Below are 19,134 nucleotides of genomic sequence, written 5' to 3' on the forward strand. Positions count from 1 at the left end.
AAGTTGTTTCCAGTGTTTTGCTCTTGTAAATAGGAAGGAGGAAAAGATTTGAAGTTTCAATAAAATGCAGGAAAGATGCATTGCGTAAGCGGGCCAGCGTGGAGTACCAAAGAAGGGACTCTTGGCAGCTGGAGACCTGAAACACTGGATGCTTATGGAGATACTGAGATGGGGAGGAGGAATATTCTTGGGCGTGTGGAACTCCCCAAGGAAAACTGACTGCTCACAAATCTTCCTGGGCATGGTCCTGTGTATGGATGTGGCAACTCCAGAAAGAGTACATAGCTTCATCCAAGGCCAAGACATCTACTCACCTCCCTGTGTCACATAACTCATAGAAACTACTTTTCTAGAAGACTTCAGTCAAGTGATAACAAAGCTCTTTAGTGCTTCATTTATTTTGGAAAGGACAATTCAATCAAGACAAATCTTCAGAGACTTCTTGAAAGATAATACACCCTTTTTCTTTTCTTTTCTTTTCTTTTTTTTTTTTTTTTGGTGGTACATGGGCCTCTCACTGCTGTGGCCTCTCCCGCTGCAGAGCACAGGCTCCGGATGCGCAGGCCCAGCGGCCATGGCTCACGGGCCCAGCCGCTCCGCGGCACGTGGCATACTCCCAGACCGGGGCACGAACCCGCGTCCCCCGCACCGGCAGGCGGACTCTCAACCACTGCACCACCAGGGAAGCCCCCTTTTTTTTTTTAAATTGAAGTATAGTTGATTTACAATATTGTTTTAGTTTCAGGTATACAGCAAAGTGATTCAGTTATATTTTTTTCAGATTATTTTCCATTACAGGTTATTACAAGATACTGAATATAGTTCCCTGTGCTCCACAGTAAATCCTTGTTGCTTATCTATTTTATATATAATCGTGTGTATCTGTTAATTCCATACTCCTAATTTATCCCTCCCCCCACACCCTTTTTCTAAATATTCTTAATGAATGCCTGTTGTTTCCTCACATCTGAATAAAGCCTCCGTTTTTTTTGACTCAGTGCAAAACAATGTTCTCCGATAAAGGTGGATGACCTATTTATATCATATTAAAACGAAAGTATATTGCTTCTAACCTAAAAGCCTATGTTTAGGCTGCTCAGCTAAAATGTCCTCTAGTTATAAAATATTTATAAAGTAATTTTCCTATGTTTTGCACATTCAACAGGTTTGCAGTTGAAAGGGTAGTGTTTGGGTAGGAACTATGTGTATTTTTTCTAGTTCAGCCATTTTCTCAAGTAAACAGCAATCTTTTCCCAATGGGCCCTTACTCATTAATTTTTACATTTAATTCCATCCAAATTTTAGCAAGAATCTCAACACCTGTTTTGAATGATTTTAATTGAAATATCATTCTGATCTTCAAATGGCCACTTTAATTTTCATATTTGCCTTTTTAACTCTTTTCTTGTTTACAGCATTTCTAAAAGACTGGTCTCGTTTTACATTTTGGATCTTAGATGTCGTTTCAAAGAGAAGATTCACAAAGATACAGTCATGCTGAGCTCCAATTAATTAAGACAATGCTTCTTTTCGGAAAGGCCACATATTCCAACTGAAGATGCCATTGACCTTGAAAAGAATGTCACTGGGAGTATTCTCAGGAACAAATTCTCTGAAGCAGTTTTTCTGAAGAATGTTCTGTGGTTCACTATTTCCCTAGGATGATAATAATTGTTTCTCAATTGAAAATAAAATAAAATAAGATTACCTGGTTCTATACCTAAACAAAGTTAAGCAGTCCGACCTGCTAAAGTACCTGCTGAAGAGGGAGCAAAGGGAAACAGTTTCCCAAACTTACTTGACCGTGAACTCTCCTTTCAAGGAAAAATGATGAAATGTCTCAGTGAAGAATTTGAAGCCACTGAGGTAGCTTCAAAGGTAAATCATCTCTTTCTCTATGTCCTGCCCCATTGTTACCTGCACAGCTACTTTTTTTATTATTAATTTTTATTGGAGTATAGTTGCTTTACAGTGTTGTGTTAGTTTCTGCTATACAGCAAAGTGAATCAGCTATACGTATACATATATCCCCTCTTTTTTGGATTTCCTTCCCATTTAGGTCACCACGGACCTGCACAGCTTCTTACTGACAACTCTCCAGATTCTTTTACCTCTTCAGTTCTGTGTCCTTCATGGATTAACATCAACAGGTACTCAGCCCACATGTTGGAAAGCCTTTTCAATAGAACATAATATAATTGTTTTATTTTCTAATTCCTGCAAAAGGACAGGTAGCTAACACGTTCCATGGCACTATTTTAACCTCCTTATACATTTCCTCCAGGGGTTTTTGCTATGTGTACACATATTTTGAATTGAAATCAGTGGAATTTTTTTTCTATGTAATTTAGTTGCCTCTCCCATGGTTATTTTCATATAGTGAGGGCTTCTTCCAATAGGAACTACAGTAAAGTTAAATGAACAGCCAGCTTCTTGCCATGGTAGAGGTGGAAGGTAAAAGAAACGTACTCCATAGCCACGCCTCTACTGCCAGCCCCTGTACCTCATATTTCTAATCTCTTCATTTCTGTCCCCTGAACCAGGTTTGTTGGCCTCCTGATACCTGAGCGTTATCTAGACCCTCAGTAGTAACAGGTTTGTGCTTCTTTCTCTGAATCAAGGGATCCTAGAACCCAAATTAAAATGAGAGAAAAGTAAATTTCCTATGTGAACCATGCTTTTCAGATTTGCTTCCATTGCTCCTCCTTTGATCTGCCCTGGATAGTAACACTGTCCAAGAGAGCACCACTGCCTGCAAGGTCCTACCCACCAGCCTGCATCGAATTTCCCAGGACCCCAGGGCGACCAACCAGTGTGGGACTTTCAGTGCAAAAGGCAGGAAAGTTCTGGGCAGACTGACATTGGTCACTGCGTTCTCAAAGAAACCACCTGGACAGCAATCTTTCCTAGTAGGAGCACGGGGTCAGGGTTGCAGAACCGCCTTTCATGAGATTCTCACTTGAACGCCCTCGCCTTTGGGGAGCTAGCAACCAGCTGCAGCCAGGCCAAGATAATGACCCAGTGCAGATGCTTGCTCCTGTCTCCCTCTCTCCTCCCCTTCAACACCTCCAACTCCCCCCGAAGCCTCCTCTTTCTATCCCTATGTCCTTCAAGTCTTGGTCACAGAATGCCCCACTTTAGTTTATTATTTCCTTTATCATGCCTTATTGGCAGCTCATTCTAGTTAGGAGAGTCACCTAGATACTTTATCTCCCTTGAGTCTGAACAGAGCCGGCAGAGTCAGATGCCCCGCGAGGACGGCAGGCACATCCATCTCCTGGCAGGAACGCCAGTGCTTTTTCTACCTGGTTGTTAGTCGTGACCATAATAAACCTTCCTGGTCTGGTACAGTCCTTCCAGAATTGTCTGGCTGACTCACAACTTGCTGAATCCACCCTTCCCCATTTACACAGAGAAATACATATCCATGTTCTTTCAAAGAGTGCATACGTAATAGAGAAAACTGCATGAGCATATATGTCAACTTCTCCCTCTCCATTTCTTTTTTTTTTTTACATCTTTATTAGAGTATAATTGCTTTACAATGGTGTGTTAGTTTCTGCTTTATAACAAAGTGAATCAGTTATACATATCCATATGCTCCCATATCTCTTCCGTCTTGCGTCTCCCTCCCTCCCACCCTCCCTATCCCACCCCTCTAGGTGGTCACAAAGCACCATTTCTTTGTCCCTTACAGCAAGCCTCCCGGACTAGGAACAGTAACAGAGACGCACTGCAAGAGCACGATTCCGATAGGACAAGTCACGGTTCTTCAGTCAATGAAGAAAGAGTCTTCAAGGTTAAAGAAAGTTGCTACAGGGAAAATGGATCTGGGTTCATGTTCCCAGGACTGCTCCTCCTGTTTGGAGGTGAAAATATCAAAGGGACAAGAAAGATGGGTTTACATGAAAAGAAGTGATATTCTGAACCTTTTTCATGAGGACTGGAATCTGTACCTTCAGCCATCTATATTAATATTTCAAGCATTGTTTAAATGGTCTATAATTAAATTGCTCTACTTGACATGATAAGATTTGATCTATGTTCTCACCTTAAGAACTCTTTTGTTACTTGGAACATTTTCATTCCTGAAGCTTTAAAAACCTGAATTATTACAAAGGGTACAGGAAAAAAATGATTAAGTTCACACTTTGTGGAAATTGTTCCACATCTTTTAAACACCACAGGTCTGTGAGCAACTATGAATAATATGAAATAAATTTGCTTTTGTAGGGCTTCCCTCGTGGTGCAGTGGTTGAGAGTCTGCCTGCCGATGCAGGGGACGCAGGTTCGTGCCCCGGTCCGGGAAGATCCCACATGCCATGACCACAACAGTGAGAGGCCCGCGTACCGCAAAAAAAAAAAAAAAAAAAAAAAATTGCTTTTGTAGAGAGAGTTAATTTAAGTTTATCCCAGACTAGATTTATCATCCTTTATCTGTATATAAAAAAACTATGAAAATATAAACATAAACTTGGAGTTGAGACCTAAACACGTTGCCAAGATGTTGTAAATTTTTTATGCTTTTTAGTGTTCAACTAACCTTCCATAAAAGATATTTAAAACATTAAAAACTATTCCACATCAAGTGATTTAATATCCATTTCACATACTGCTAAGTCAGTGAGCTGTTTTACATCTTTGATTTGCTTGTTCAAAGCTTTTTAAAATTAAAATATCATTTACTTATTTGTACATCTAAACTCTAAAGAGTATGATTTACATATAGGGTAATAATACTCTTTTATATTACTTATATCAGTTAGGTTGTTTCTATTGCAAGTAATATACTATCCTCTTCCAACTGATTTATTCAGAAAGGAATTGTATTATTTCATAAAACTTGAAAGTCTAATAGGGACGTTTGCAAAAGATGTTTGACTTAGTGTTCAAGGAAGTCACCCAGGATCTCATATTGTTTTCATCATCTGCTCTGCCTTTCATGGTTTTGCTTCATCCTAAGACTGGAACCATTACCCCCGACAGGGGTTTGGTTTTTGTCTCAAACTGGGTTGTGTGAAATCCTCAGGGCTTACTTCCTGATACTCCCTTGTGTCCAGCTCCTACATCTGTGCTCAGATCTCTGTTCCACAAGTGTAAACCAGTCACAAAACTCGGCCTGTTCACTGGTTTCTAAAAACAAACAAACACAAATACTATTCTTATTCCAATAAAGACGTTAAAAAAATAATAAAAAGAAAAAATATATATACTATTCTTCCTAAGCATCTAATGCTTCTAGAAACAGCTGAAGATTTGCAGTCCAAGGAGGGGTCGCCTCAAGCCCTAAATGGTACACACTCTTTAAGTGAAGCTGTCTCCTCACTCTCGCACACACATCCCAGCGATTCTCTTCCCTCCAGGAGCAAATGTCCTCACTGGCTTCCTACAGAGCAGCTCTTCCCCTCCTCCCTGAAGCCAGGGCACTAGTGGACACGCTCCCCAGTGGATAATGGAGGCATTTTCCTTTAATAAGTGGTTGGCTCCATCTTGAGATATACTCACCACACCCAGTCTGGCAGGGGAAGGACGCCTGCAGGAACTGAGGCCTAGAGAGAGGCAACGCCATCCCCACCCCTTCCACCAGGTGTGGCAGCATGCCCAGCCCATCCACTGTGACATACTGCCTGGGGAGATGGTAGAAAGTAAACTCCAATTGGATGTTTGGATGACTTTCTACAGTCTTCACCGCTTGGTCAGTGACATGATCATACATTTTCAGTGTTATCAGGTAAATAGCTTGTTCTCTCTCAATTTGGATAAACTGAAAAATTGCATTATTGGATAGTTTTATTACTTAAACATAGAGTTTATTTATTACTAAAACATACTAGGAAAACAAAGAATTATCCAGTGAAATTCCCAAAGATTTTGTTGAAGAAAATTTAAAATAAATAATACATACTAGACCTGCACAGATAAATCCATTCCTCTGACTTTCTTCAAAGTAGTTGAAGTCTTTACTCATAAGTATCTTCAAAATCCTTCTTCAATTTTATTTATAGCATTAACATTATTATTGAGACTTGAGCTTTTTAAAAAGCGTTTACAAAAAAAAGCCAAATGTTGGGGAATAAGGAAAGGAAATTATCTACGTTGGCCATTTCACAGTCTAAATTTCACTGTTTCTAACCAAGAGCAATTTAGAGTTAGATGCGTTATGAAGCCATTTCTTTAAAAAATAATTTAGTCACACCATAATTAATAGAATTAAGCCACAATAAAGTTTAGCCCCAAATTGCCTTTAGAGAGACTATAACAAGCAGTTGGAGAGTTGCCTGGTTCAGAAATAATGATGTTTGTTTTATTAACTGGTACCTATCATTCTGCCTGACCTCTGATACAGTAATGAGAAAGGGAACAGAGAGAGAGAAATATGCACAGAGAATTGGACTCTGTCTCCATGACATCAAGTCAAGATGCCTCCTTCTACATCTTTCACCACCACCTGGGAGATGCTCATGAAAGAACTAAGCCTATCTCAGCTTCTGCAAACAACTCTGGTGCCATTTCCTTGAGTGACACCTGTCACCTGCAGAGCCACTTTTGCCTCTTCATCACTTCCCAGTCCATAAATAGCCCCATAGAATAAATCATCTGAAATCCACATATCATCACAGGTGGGACAGGGGTGAGGACTGTAGTGGTAAGCAACAAGGTCTTCGTGGCAAATTCTAAAAACTCAGAGTTTAGATAAACAGAAGTGCTTCTGTCTTATAAACATTATTTGTGTATAGTTTACCTACTATAAAGTGCATCCATTTTAGAATATAGTCAATAATATTGTGACAACTTTGTATGGTGGCAGATGGTAACTGGACTTACACTGGTGACTATTTCATGATGTATAAAAATATCGAATCACTATAATGCATACTTGAAACTAATATAATAATGTATGTCAAGTATAACTTAATAAAAAATGCACCCATTTTAAGCATATAATTCAGTACAGTTGGATGGATGCTATACACCTAGGTAATCAACACAGTCAAGACATAGAAGATTTCTACCATTCCAGAAATTTCCCTGGTGCCCTTCCCTGTAAATGCTCACTGGAAGTATTTTTTTTATTTCTTAAGTCATAGGACATTTATTTGAACATTTTAAAGTTGAGGTAGCATAAAAAAGAATCTGTTCACTTGCCAAAAACAACATTCAAATCTTTGATTCTTAACATAAAATCAGACAACACTTCTCTAAGTATAGTTTTAGCACAGACTAGCTACTAATGAGAGCCACAGAGCTCTCAAACCTGGCTAACGTTTGATGTTTAACATTCCCCCAAAAATCTGAGTAGGAAAGAGATGTTTTAATCTACCTGACATATTCTGAAGATACAAAAATCTCCTACAAAGGCTACATGGTAGGTAGTTAACATGGGTGAGAGGGTTGAGGGAAGGAGGAAGTAAAAATAGAAAGAAAAAAGACTTCACTTGAAAAATGTGTCAGGTTTATGCATTTGTTGTAAAAGTGTATATGGATATATATGGATATTGAATTTAAAATATAAGAAATAACCACAGAGACACCTCAATTCTTAGAAGAATGTTAAATGTCTCCTAGTGAATCCTCTTCAAGACATTTCTTATTCTATGTCAGATCAAATAATGTTCTTTTCCATCTTAAAACATAGACGCAAACTAAAGTCTAAAACAGTTACTGACGGATGGAAATTGAGTCTGAGATCTGGACTGAAAAGTGCTTTCTCAGCCTGAAGCTGAATCTTCTGCTCTGAAAGTGCTTCCCTGCCTGCTTCTCTAGGGATCAATAGCAGATGAGACAGGAACCTCCCCTGCTGCTGCTGCTTTCTAAGAGATGCGGGAACTGAGCAAGTCGTGAACGCAACCAGAATTCCTCATCTTACACCCCATCCCCTTCTCTGTTGGGTGGACTCTGTGAAAGCATCTGGAATTAGCAGGCATTTTCAGCCTGCTCACTTCAAAGCAGTCTGCAGCCAGGAAACTTGTGATTTCTAGTGACTTCTTAACAAAATGTAAAAACCGATGCACGCCATTAGAAAATGAAAATATGGCTGAAATTTTGTCCCCATATTGACATTGGTAAGGAAATCTGGGGGGAAAAACATAATTGCACAACAAAGGAAGAGTTGCCTTAGTCGGTTTTAAAATATAGAAGCAATTCATATTAATAAAAATATAGTAAACTAGAAAGAAGGAAAACAAATTATCCATAATCTTACCTCCCCAAACCCATTAAAGCTTTGATAAAATTCCTTTCGGAATTTCTCTTAACGTAGTTGAAATCAAACTGTGTCTAACATTTTGTATCTCAGCTTTCCACTTAACATTGTAATATATACATTTAACATATCATAAGTAATCATTAATAAAACTATTTTTTAATGGTTGTCATAATTAAGTCCTACAGAATATTACTCTTAGTATTTCCCTCATCTTGGACAATTAAGACAAACGCCAATTTTTAGTTATTTTAACAGTATGGTGAATATGTTTGTATGTCTTTTCCTGTATTTTGGGATAGTTCCCTGGAATATATTTTAAGATGTACAAATTCTACATTTGGGTATAGAAAATTTATGTCTCTTGTTACATATTTTCAATTTGCCTTGCAAAAATATAATTTTGGGGGGGACAGTTTGGCAATGTGTATCAAGATCCTCATAAATATTCCTATCCTTTGATCCATCATTTCCTTAGAGAACAATCAGAGGTATATGAAATGATTTTTTGTAAAATATTATCACAGTATTATTACTATTACCAAAACAAGTTGGCCACAATCTAAAGATCCAAAAATAAAAAAGCAGTGAAGTAGAATTCTGATTAGCCAATTATTGAAATCCTATTTTCAAAAAAAACAGGTAAAATGTCAAAATATAGCATATCATTAAGACTAAATGGAAAAGTCATGATATAAAATTATATGTATAACATGATGTTTAGTACACATATGCACACACACATGTATATATATGACACATACATATATATGCATATGTTCATAGAAGAAAGGCTAAAGACATATCAAAGTGTGTAATGATTATTTCAATAATAATTTCAGAGGGGATGAGTATACAAGAATTCTGCTGGGCTGCCCAGCACCTCTGCTTTCCTCTATAATTACACTCACCATTATTCATCTTAAATGACTGTGTACTTATTGTACATTGCCTTTTAGAATAACATCAGAGAAAACTTTTTTCTGTTTCACTCACTGCTGTATGTCTAGGAAAGGACTTAGAAATTACCCAATAAACGTTTGAATGCTTATGTAACTGACTGAGAGAATAAATGAGTGATTGATGATTGAATGAATTCAACAGAAAGAGGCAGAAGAGATGCCATAAAGAAGAAGGGGGCAGAAAAGGATGAAGATATATAGAGACGTCAAAGATAAACAGCTTGGCAATGTGGAAAGAGCATAGACTTTAGTCAGCCACACTGCTATATGACTTTGAGAAAGTTCCTCAACTTGTACCTGTAAAATGGGATACTATACTCATTTAGTTGTTGTGAGAATTAACTGAACTATAAATAAATACACCTACACTGTGCCCTGCACATAATAGGCACTCAGTAAATGTTTTCCCATCCTCTTAGGTTATAGTTTGGTCTAGTTATTTCTATAACCATGAAAAGCCGATTACAAATTTTCTAGGGAAAAGAATGTGCTGGACAAAATTATTTTCACTTTCATTTTAAAAGCTAGCCAAGCTAGAAGAAAGGCAAAGGGAAGATGCCCAAACTCTTGCAAGGTTAGGCATCCTGACCATAAGAGGATGTGAGTCTGTAGTACATACTGAAGGAATGAGCCCCAGAGGTAAGTTTTGTACAGAACAGAATCTCATATATTTTAATGGTGGGACATAAAGGTATTCCCAGAGCAAGGAAAAACTTCCCTCTTATGGATTTCATTACCCTTTCTACTGATGAGACAAACAGATGCAATATTAAATTCTGTCCTAGAGCCATTTGGCTTAACATGTGGTTGTCGAGGACCAAAAATACATTCATTGATTTGGGGATTAGAATCTACTTACATGCTTTTCAAAAAGATATTTCCGTTCACCTTGAAGTGCTGGTGCTTGTGTGAGGCTGGATGGCTGGGGACACTGGTCTTATTACACAGCAAAAACAGGCTCTTGGAGATCATCAGATCAGCAAGTGGGATGGCTGCCCACCAGCACCTGTGCCTGGCGAGCTGACACCCTCAGGGATGTGGAACTGAGGTCTTTCCGAGCAGGCTGCTGAAGGCACAAGCCTCACTCACCTTGCAGAGCAAGAAACTTCCTTGTAGCAGAAGAGATTTTTGCAGAGAAATGAGGGAAATAAACCATGGGACTAGAGCAGCTAGAATAAATATTCCCGTTCCCAATCACATAGCGATTCTGTAAACTAATTTAACAATGAGCACAAGCTTTTATTGCCTCCACAAAAGCTCATGGTTTCTGTATCGGATGGCAACATAACTAGCCACTTGAATTGTTATTGTCTTTGAATTATTAGTTTCTCTACCTTTGTCATTATCAGCCATGGCAGTTCTGTTTTTCAGTTGCTGTGTTTTGTTTGTCCTGGACTCTGCACATGTGAGTACGTGTGGCAGACTGTATACAAAGATAAATTCATGTCCCCAGGGCGTATTTTTTCCCTTGGCATTTTATTTCATTGTAAATGATCAAAGTTACTATATTTTAACTATTATTTATTTATTTATTTATTTTGTTTATTTATTTTATTTTTGGCTGCACTGGGTCTTCGTTGCTCGGTGCGGGCTTTCTCTAGCTGCAGAGAGCAGGGGCTACTCTTAGTTGCAGTGCACCGGCTTTTCATTGCTATGGCTCCTCTTGTTGTGGAGCACAGGCTCTAGGCACGTGGGATCAGTAGTTTTGGCTGGTGGGCTCTAGAGAGCAGGCTCAGTAGTTGTGGTGCCCGGGCTTTGTTGCCTGAGGTGTGTGGGATCTTCCCGGACCAAGGCTCGAACCCGTGTCCCCTGCGTTGGCAGGTGGATTCTTAACCACTACGCCACCAGGGAAGTCCAAAGTTACTATATTTTAATGTGTTGCACTTCATAATGTGGTGAGTCAATTAATTTGGCTGATATTAGCCGAAGCCCGGTAAAGGGCGGTAGGAGTCCGGAGGCAGGAAACATAGCAGAGGGAGGTGGGATTTCACTATAGCAGCTTGGCTATGATTAGGTATCTGGGGAGAAGCTGTCTGTTCCGAGGTGGGGGAGACAGAAGTGGTAACAGGGAACCAGGAATGGAAAAAGAGAGCCTCGCTGACAGATGGGAAGAGTAGCAAGGTATAAACACAAGGTAAGGATGACAGCAAGTTGCCCATTGGCACCTGAGGACAGACTTCCCCGGTAGGATGTGGTTCAGCCTTGGGGGGAGGTGCAGATGGTAAATACGACCCGAGGAAGTTGTTTTGAAAGGGAAAACTCCTCCAGTATCACTACAGTGTAGGAAAATCCACATAGACACAGAATCTAAGATGCTGATGGATGCATAGGCAGACGGACAGGAGGGTAGACAGACAGCTGATTGCTTACAGGAGTATAGTAGCAATTTTATGAACACGAAGGAGGCCCCCCCAATGAAAAGTATGCTCCCTGTAGGTTTGCAGGGACGTCACCTCTAGAAATTCCGTTCTTTGAGTTGTTCAGTGTGTGGTCCTTGGATCTCTGGATCAAAACCTACTGTTTGAAACTTGTGCAGGTGGGTCCCAGGAGTCTACAGTTTAAGAGGCTCTCCAGGCAAGTTTTATACACACTAATGTTTAAAATGCCTGGACTAAGGTATCATTCCTTGTTGGGTATGAAGGCCATGCTGAATTTATTAGATCCTTTCTGATAGATAACTGGCTGAAACACAGGTAGAGAATAGGACAAGGAATGTTCAGTGATAGAGAGAGAGGCCTTTCCTCTCTCCAAGTGTCAGGAGAGTCCTAGGCAGTAAGAGCTCCTGGAGGTGTCTCTAGGCCTGTTAGGGGGGCAAGAGAAGGTCAAACTCCTGCGGTTGCCACTCAGACTTTAGGGACTGCCAGTCTGCATTTTGCAAAGCCCAGGTATAATGCCATCTACTCCCAACTCACATTACATTCATCCACTGTCACCCGTATTTCTGAGCTCCCCTGTAGAATTCTGTCTACACATCTTTACGGAGTTCTTTTATTCATTTATTTAACATATACTTACTGTGCACTTATCATGTGCCAGACACTAGTCTAGACACCAGGGCAGAGCAATGAACAAAGGAGATAAAAATTTCTGCCCCATGGAACTTAGATTCTAGCAGGGGAAACAATTAGTAAGAAAAGTAAATGCATATTAGATAGATAAATGCTAAGCGGGGAGTACAGCAGGAAAGAGTAAAAGGGAGTGTGTGTACATAAGAGGAAATTATAAGTTTTAGATAGGGAAGGCCTCTTTGAGAAAGTAATATTTGAATTAAGACCAGAAAAAAAGCAAGGGAGTGAGCAGAGGGTCTCTCCAGGGAAAGTGCATTTAAGCAGAAGCAACAGCAAGATCAAAGGCCCTGAGGCAAGAGCTTGTTCAAGACCAAGGTGGTCTTTGTGGCTGGAGGAGAGTAAGCAAGGGAAAGAGATATAGGAGATGAGGTCAGATGACTATGGAAGGACCCCATCACATAGACCTCAGAAAGCTTTTGTAGCTATTAGAAAGGTTTTGTCCTTTATAAGATGGAAACCTATTGAAGGATTTTGAGCAGATAAGTTCCATGGTGAGTCTTAAATTCGACATCGTCACTGGCTATTTTGTTGAGAATAACTGGTTGGGGAGGTGGGGGAAGTTTGGCAGAAAGGATATTGGTTTTAGGAAGCCACTGCAATAATACAAGAAGAAACAGTGATAGTTTAGACCAATGTGGCAACAGAGGAGGTGGGGGAGAAGTGACCCATTCTGGATATATTTTGAAGGTGGGATGAACAGGTAGGGTAAGAGAGAAAGAGAGGAGTGAAGGAGAATTCCAAGTTTGGGGGTCTGAACAACTGGAAAAAGCCTACTGCCATTTACTGCAATAGGGAAGCTTGGATGTGGAGGGGTCACGTTTGGGGAAACAGGGATTTGGGGGAATCATCAGCTGATAGCCATGAGATTGGGTGAGATCATGAAGGTAGTGAGTCTAGAGGTACAAGGACTGAGCTCTGGGACACTTCATCCCTCAGAGGTGGAGTGACCGACTGTTCTGCTTTGCCCAGGGCTGAGGGTTTCCAGGACACGGGACCTTCAGGAAAGCTCTAAGCAAACTGAGATGGTTGATCACCTGGCTCAGAGTCAGAGAGATGAATGAGAAACCCCTGAAAAGGAAGAGCAGAGCCATGGGAGACTCATAGCCCTGAGAGCCAAGTAAAGAATGAGCTTCAAGTAGAAGATAGCTCTCAACTCTGTCGAATGCTGCTGATGGGGCCAGATGAGGACTGAGAATTGAGCCCTGGATTTAGCCACAGAGAGGTCACCAGGGACCTTGACAAGAGCAATTTTAATGGAAGGTGCAAGGGACAGAAAGCCTGATTTTAGTGATTCAAGAGTAGTGTCTTTGTTCATGCTGCTGTAACAGAATACCATAGGCTGTGTGGCTTAAACAGCAGAAGTTTCTTTCTCACAGTTCTGGAGGCTAGGAAGTCCAAGATCAAGGCGCTAAGAGATTAGGTTCCTGGTGAGAAACCTCTTGCTGGTTTGCAGAAAGCTGCATTCTCACTGTGTCCTCACACTTTCATCACTGTGTGTGTGTGCAGAGAGAGAGAGAGAGAGAAAGGGAAAGAAAAAGATTGAGATCACTTTCTCTTCTTATAAGGCCACCAATCCTATCAGATTAGGACCCCAACCCATGACTTCATTTAACCTTAGTTACATCCTAAAGACACTATCTCCAAATACAGTCACACTTGGGGGTTAGGGCTTCAACATATGAAATTGGCGGGGGGGAGGGGGAGGACACAATTCAGACCACAGCAAAGAAAGAAATTGGAAAGAGCAAAACAACGTTTCAGGATCTTTTCCTGTGCAGAAAAGGGAAAAAGTGAATGGTAGCTAGAAGAGTATATAGAATCAAATGAAGGTTATGTGTTTTTAGGTGGGTGGAAGACCAAAAAAAAAAAAGTATGTTTAATGCCAATGGGAATTATCTAGTAGAGGGAAGAAGGGTCCTTGAATAGGTGAGAGAAAGTGGGACTCAGGATAATTGGGGGATGGACCTGAATGAGGGCACAGATTGTTCATCCATTGAAGGAGTGGAGTCAGAATTTATGGACCCAAATGCACACAGGTCTATAAACACATTGGGTGGGCTTACCAAAATTCCCTCCTATTTACTTCTATATTCATGGTGAAATAGAAAAAAAAGGTCATCAGCTGACAGTGAGGATGAGACAGGAGCTTATGGCAGTTTGAGTTCAGAGGAAAAAGTATGAGAGTAATCTAGGAGAATGGGAGAGTGATGGACTAAGGAAATGACATATAATTGCCAGGGAGCATTAAGGATCCACTTAGCATTGAGCTCCCCTTTAGACTAGAAGTAAACACTCACACCTTAGCATAATTTAGTATAATGCATCCCAGGATGGATGGTGCCCAAGGAGTGATCAGAAGACTTGGGGTCTGGTCAATCAGTTTCATCATTCACTTAATGTAAGTCACTTAACCTATCTGAACCTCCTTGTATTTTTGCCTGTGAAATCAGGATATTCACACCTGCACTGGCTTCCTCATAAGAACCATGAGATGGAACATGAAGAATATCTTCTAAAATGTCAAGTGCTAAACACTTGAGAGATTACTAGAAGACTAGACTGGGTAAAATTAGAATAGCCCAAGGAAAGGTGAAGGGCCCTAAGGGGTCCTCAGGTCCAAATGAGGTCTTTCCAGGAAAGATGGCCTGAGGGCACTTAGGACAACAGGTGAGAGGTGACATGAAAAGAAAAGGAAGTCGAGGAGGACATTACCAATGAGTACTGGCTACTGTGGCCCAGCGCTGGTGAGGCTAGTTTAGCTGAGGACACAGCATTCAGCAGACACCCAGAGTCAGGGCTGCCACTGACCCATTGACACTCTTGTGTGAGTTAGAAATAGGCACCCCTTTCTCAAAACCCTCCCTTTACTTCCACTTGTGAGAAAACTGGCCGAGTATACTTACCTTATTAGAATATTTTCTTGACCTACACTTGAAAATTTTTCAGGCAACAAATTGAAAATTTTGTTAGGCCTAACAAACATGAAAATCTGCACTGTTATTGTGTGCATGGTGCCCCCTAGGGTTGTGTAGTGTACAACAGCACACAGCAATACCGTCTCCGCTGACCCTCAGCACTAACAAACCCACTTCAGTGACCACCATCTCAAGATTACTCCTTTATGCCTATATTTAAAGTAATATCAGAATATAATGTCATTTTAAGTTTTTAAGGTGGAAATTGAACATTATTGGCTTCTTTGCTTTAGGCTATACTCTTGGTAGTCCTGGATTAGGAGGGCTCTTTGAAGACCACTGACTTCCAGGAAGGATTTTCACACACATTCGGCAGGTGGGAATTCAATGGTACGTATATTTTACGTGCATTGTCCTATTAAAAGCCAAGCAGCACTGTCCCTGGTGGCGCAGTGGTTAAGGATCCACCTGCCAATGCAGGGAACACGGGTTTGAGCCCTGGCCCGGGAAGATCCCACATGCTGCGAAGCAACTAAGTCCATGTGCCACAACTACTGAGCCCATGTGCTGCAACTACTGAAGCCCGTGTGCCTAGAGCCCGTGCTCCAGGACAAGAGAAGCCACCGCAATGAGAAGCCCTTGCACCGCAACGAAGCATAGCCCCCGCTTGCCGCAACTAGAGAAAGCCCACGCGCAGCAACGAGGACCCAACGCAGCTAAAGATAAAATAAATAAATACATTAAAAAATTTTTGTAAAAAGCCAAGCAGCCATTTAGAGAACAAACAAGTTAGACTCTCATTTCACTGGGGCCCATTTTTCTAGCCAAATCCTGTGGATTAGAAGCTCAAGTTAAGGAAAGAAAGAATCATAAGAAGTTGTTTAGCAAAAGGTCAAATCCAGTTTTCCTTTCTCACAGACTCTATCCATTTCTTGGATAATTGCCACCTTGTGATATAATCACTGATAATAGCTACCTTTTAGTGGATACCTAGCCTGGCACTCAGCTGAGTACTTTAAGTGTATCGTCACATTGAATCCTCTCAACCACCTTATGAGATCGATATTATTAGCTCCCCCTAACAGATGAGAAAACTGAGGCTTGAAGAAGGGAGGTAATTTTGCCCAAAGTAAATAGCCAGTAGGCTGAGAAGTCAGGGTTCTAACCAACTCCCTTAGCACCCATATCCACCTGCACTCAGTCACTGGTGTGTCCGTCTCACTTGGCACTCTATAAAATGACAATTAGAGTGGTGTCATGAGCGTTTTAGACTGCTTGCAGACCATTAAATAGTATATCTCTAAGTTTTAAGGACTTAGCTTAACACTTGAAGACACACCTTCGAAGCCAAAAATCATGCGTTCTTTTATCTGTGGGATCAAAATTTGTCATGCAGCATCCTGTATCTCCTGCATGTCCTCGGAGCAAGGCAAACTCAGCACCATCATTTGAAAAGTAACTCAGCCAATGACATCATTTCTGTATGTGAGGGTCAAGTGGTATTAGCAAAGAACGCAAATTCTAATATTAAACCTCACGAAAATATTTCAGAGTTAAAACAATCCACATCTTTTTTAAACAAGCCAAATCACTGAACAAAATTTTGTCTACAGAGCCCAAGTTCACCCACCCACCTGTCATGGCTGCATTCTTTGTGATGCTTTCCCTGGTGGCCTAGAAAAGTTAGCTGCCTTAACTAGTATACTTGGAGGAAGATTCCAGAGTATGGCAGCATCTCATTTTCTTTGTCTAATTTGATGGAAAGTGGTCTCTTACCAAACGGTGTAGGTGAGATCAGGGGAAGGGTGTGAAATATCAGTTTAAAAATAACCACTTCCCATCCATTGAGACAAAGAAGTGTTGAAGGACCCAGTGAGTTTTACAACACTGAGCATTAAGGAAAACGCTTGAAGCTCCTAAATCCAGGGACTCAACGACTTAAAGAGTGAAAACCAACCCCGCTGACATCACAGATCCTTCCTGCAGCTACAATGTTGCTGGGCCACCCCAGGAAGGTGCCCCAGAAACATGAAGACTTTAGTCTGGATGCGATCAAGATTCCTTAGTACTTTGGCTTTCTGAGAGAGAAAATTAAAAATATCTGTGCCCTTTCAAAAAAATATCCAATCAACAAAAAATAAAATCAGGGGCTTCCCTGGTGGTGCAGTGTTGAGAGTCCACCTGCCGATGCAGGGGGACCCGGGTTCGTGCCCCGGTCCGGGAAGATCCCACATACCGCGGAGCGGCTGGGCCCGTGAGCCATGGCCGCTGAGCCTGCGCGTCCGGAGCCTGTGCTCCACAACGGGAGAGGCCACAACAGTGAGAGGCCCGCGTACCGCAACATAAATAAATAAATAAATAAAAATAAAGTCAGGAAATCAGGCATCAGGAGTTCAGGTGTTTATCTCATGGATTACTCAAGGACTCTAAATTTCTCGTACTTTGCTATCTTACTTGTATTTCTTCTTACATACAAACAAGGTAGCAAATCCCAAAGAAGATCCTCAGATGGCTTCGGCACAATAGGGTGAGGAATCATTTCCTATTATTTTAGAACAGCTTGCTCTAAATGAGTGCATCTTAAGTTTCCTGACTGTCTCATGTCAGTACCTGAGGTGATAAGCTCTTTCTGTAGGTGTGATGGGGACCTGGGAGAGAACTGGGGTGGGGAGAAGGGAAGAAGTTTAAAAGAAATTGGAAGCCTCCCTTTAAATTTCACCGTATGTATAGAAACTGCCCTCAATTTAAAAAAGTAGAAAATTGCCACCACTGCAAAAATTCACTTGCCATAGTTCCTAATCTGACTCAGCGTTCTGGTTGCCTAGATACGGATGTATACAAAAGTTCCTCCCCGACTGCCACGACTGCCACTGCCGCGGAAGAGCCAGATGAACCTGATGGCCCCCTTGTTGGCTCAGCCAGTGACCAAGAAAAGAAAGCAAGTACTTTTAGATATTCATATTCAAAATAGAATATTTTGCTCAGCTTCTTTAAAGCTTAATGTTGCTTAGAGAGATCTAAGGAGTCCTGGAAGAGTTGCTTTTCTTTTCATTCTCCCACATCTCCTGTTTGTCCTGCTTTGCTAAAGTGACTGATGCCAGCACAAGCTGCAAAGAAAAATGTGTCGATACGTTCATTGCACTGACTTTTAATATGTGGAGATAAAAGTTAACAAAAATTTGACAATTATTTTTGTGAAGATTTAAAAGGAAAGATGATAAACTCCAAATGGAGACATTATCTCTAACATAAAACAGAGAATAGCTAACTAGAATTTTTATTGGTATGGACTTGTCATATCTTCCCCATTAATGAAAAAGAACATTCAAACAAGCAGGGTTTTTAGACTTTGCATTGTAATTCTCAAACACCTGACCAGCAGATGCAGCCTCTTGTGATGGGAAGAGGACTGGAAAGCTAGCACAATGTCAAGGACTGATTTTTGGTATCTATTGGCTGTACCACATATTGGCTGTGTGACTTGGACAATTACTTAAACTCTCTTGTTTCCTCTGCGGTGAAATGGGCTAATTTGGCCTATCAGATAAAGATGTGGAGTTTGAATGAGCCACTAAGATAAAGGACTTAGCAGGTAGGAAGGACATAGTCTGATTATTATCATAATCTATATGATCTTAAGTAAGTTCCGTCTCTGATCCTCAGATTCCTCACCTATAAAAATAATTATCTTAAGTTCTTTCTGTAATAAAGATTTCAGTTACTTAAGGTAACTATTGTTATCCATAAGTTAAAGGTAATGATTCCCACCTTAAAGGGCTGTTTTAAGAATGAAATCACGTCATATGTGAAAGTATTTTATAGTCCGTTAAGCCATAAAGCATTATTATGAAACAGATGAAAACTAATACATGTAAAATGTTCCATAATAATCATAAAGTTGTTTGTGAAACAAATTTGATATAATTATGCTTACTTAGTCCGTAGGAATAGGGATGGAAGAGCTGACATATTGAGTCAGCAAAAAT

At 40.6% G+C, this 19,134-nt stretch overlaps 1 protein-coding gene across 1 annotated transcript in view; it reads left to right on the forward strand.

The window, feature by feature from the left end:
* The first annotated feature begins 17,194 nt into the window (after positions 1-17,194).
* Positions 17,195-19,134, forward strand: part of FAM81B (family with sequence similarity 81 member B) — a 43,837-nt gene continuing 41,897 nt past the window's right edge. Inside the window, 2 exon segments of the mRNA XM_065873672.1 lie at positions 17,195-17,309; positions 17,974-18,086. Of these exon segments, the coding sequence (XP_065729744.1) occupies positions 17,195-17,309; positions 17,974-18,086 (228 nt within the window).

Source organism: Phocoena phocoena, chromosome 3 (assembly GCF_963924675.1).
Source record: "Phocoena phocoena chromosome 3, mPhoPho1.1, whole genome shotgun sequence".
Classification (NCBI taxonomy): Eukaryota; Metazoa; Chordata; class Mammalia; order Artiodactyla; family Phocoenidae; genus Phocoena; species Phocoena phocoena.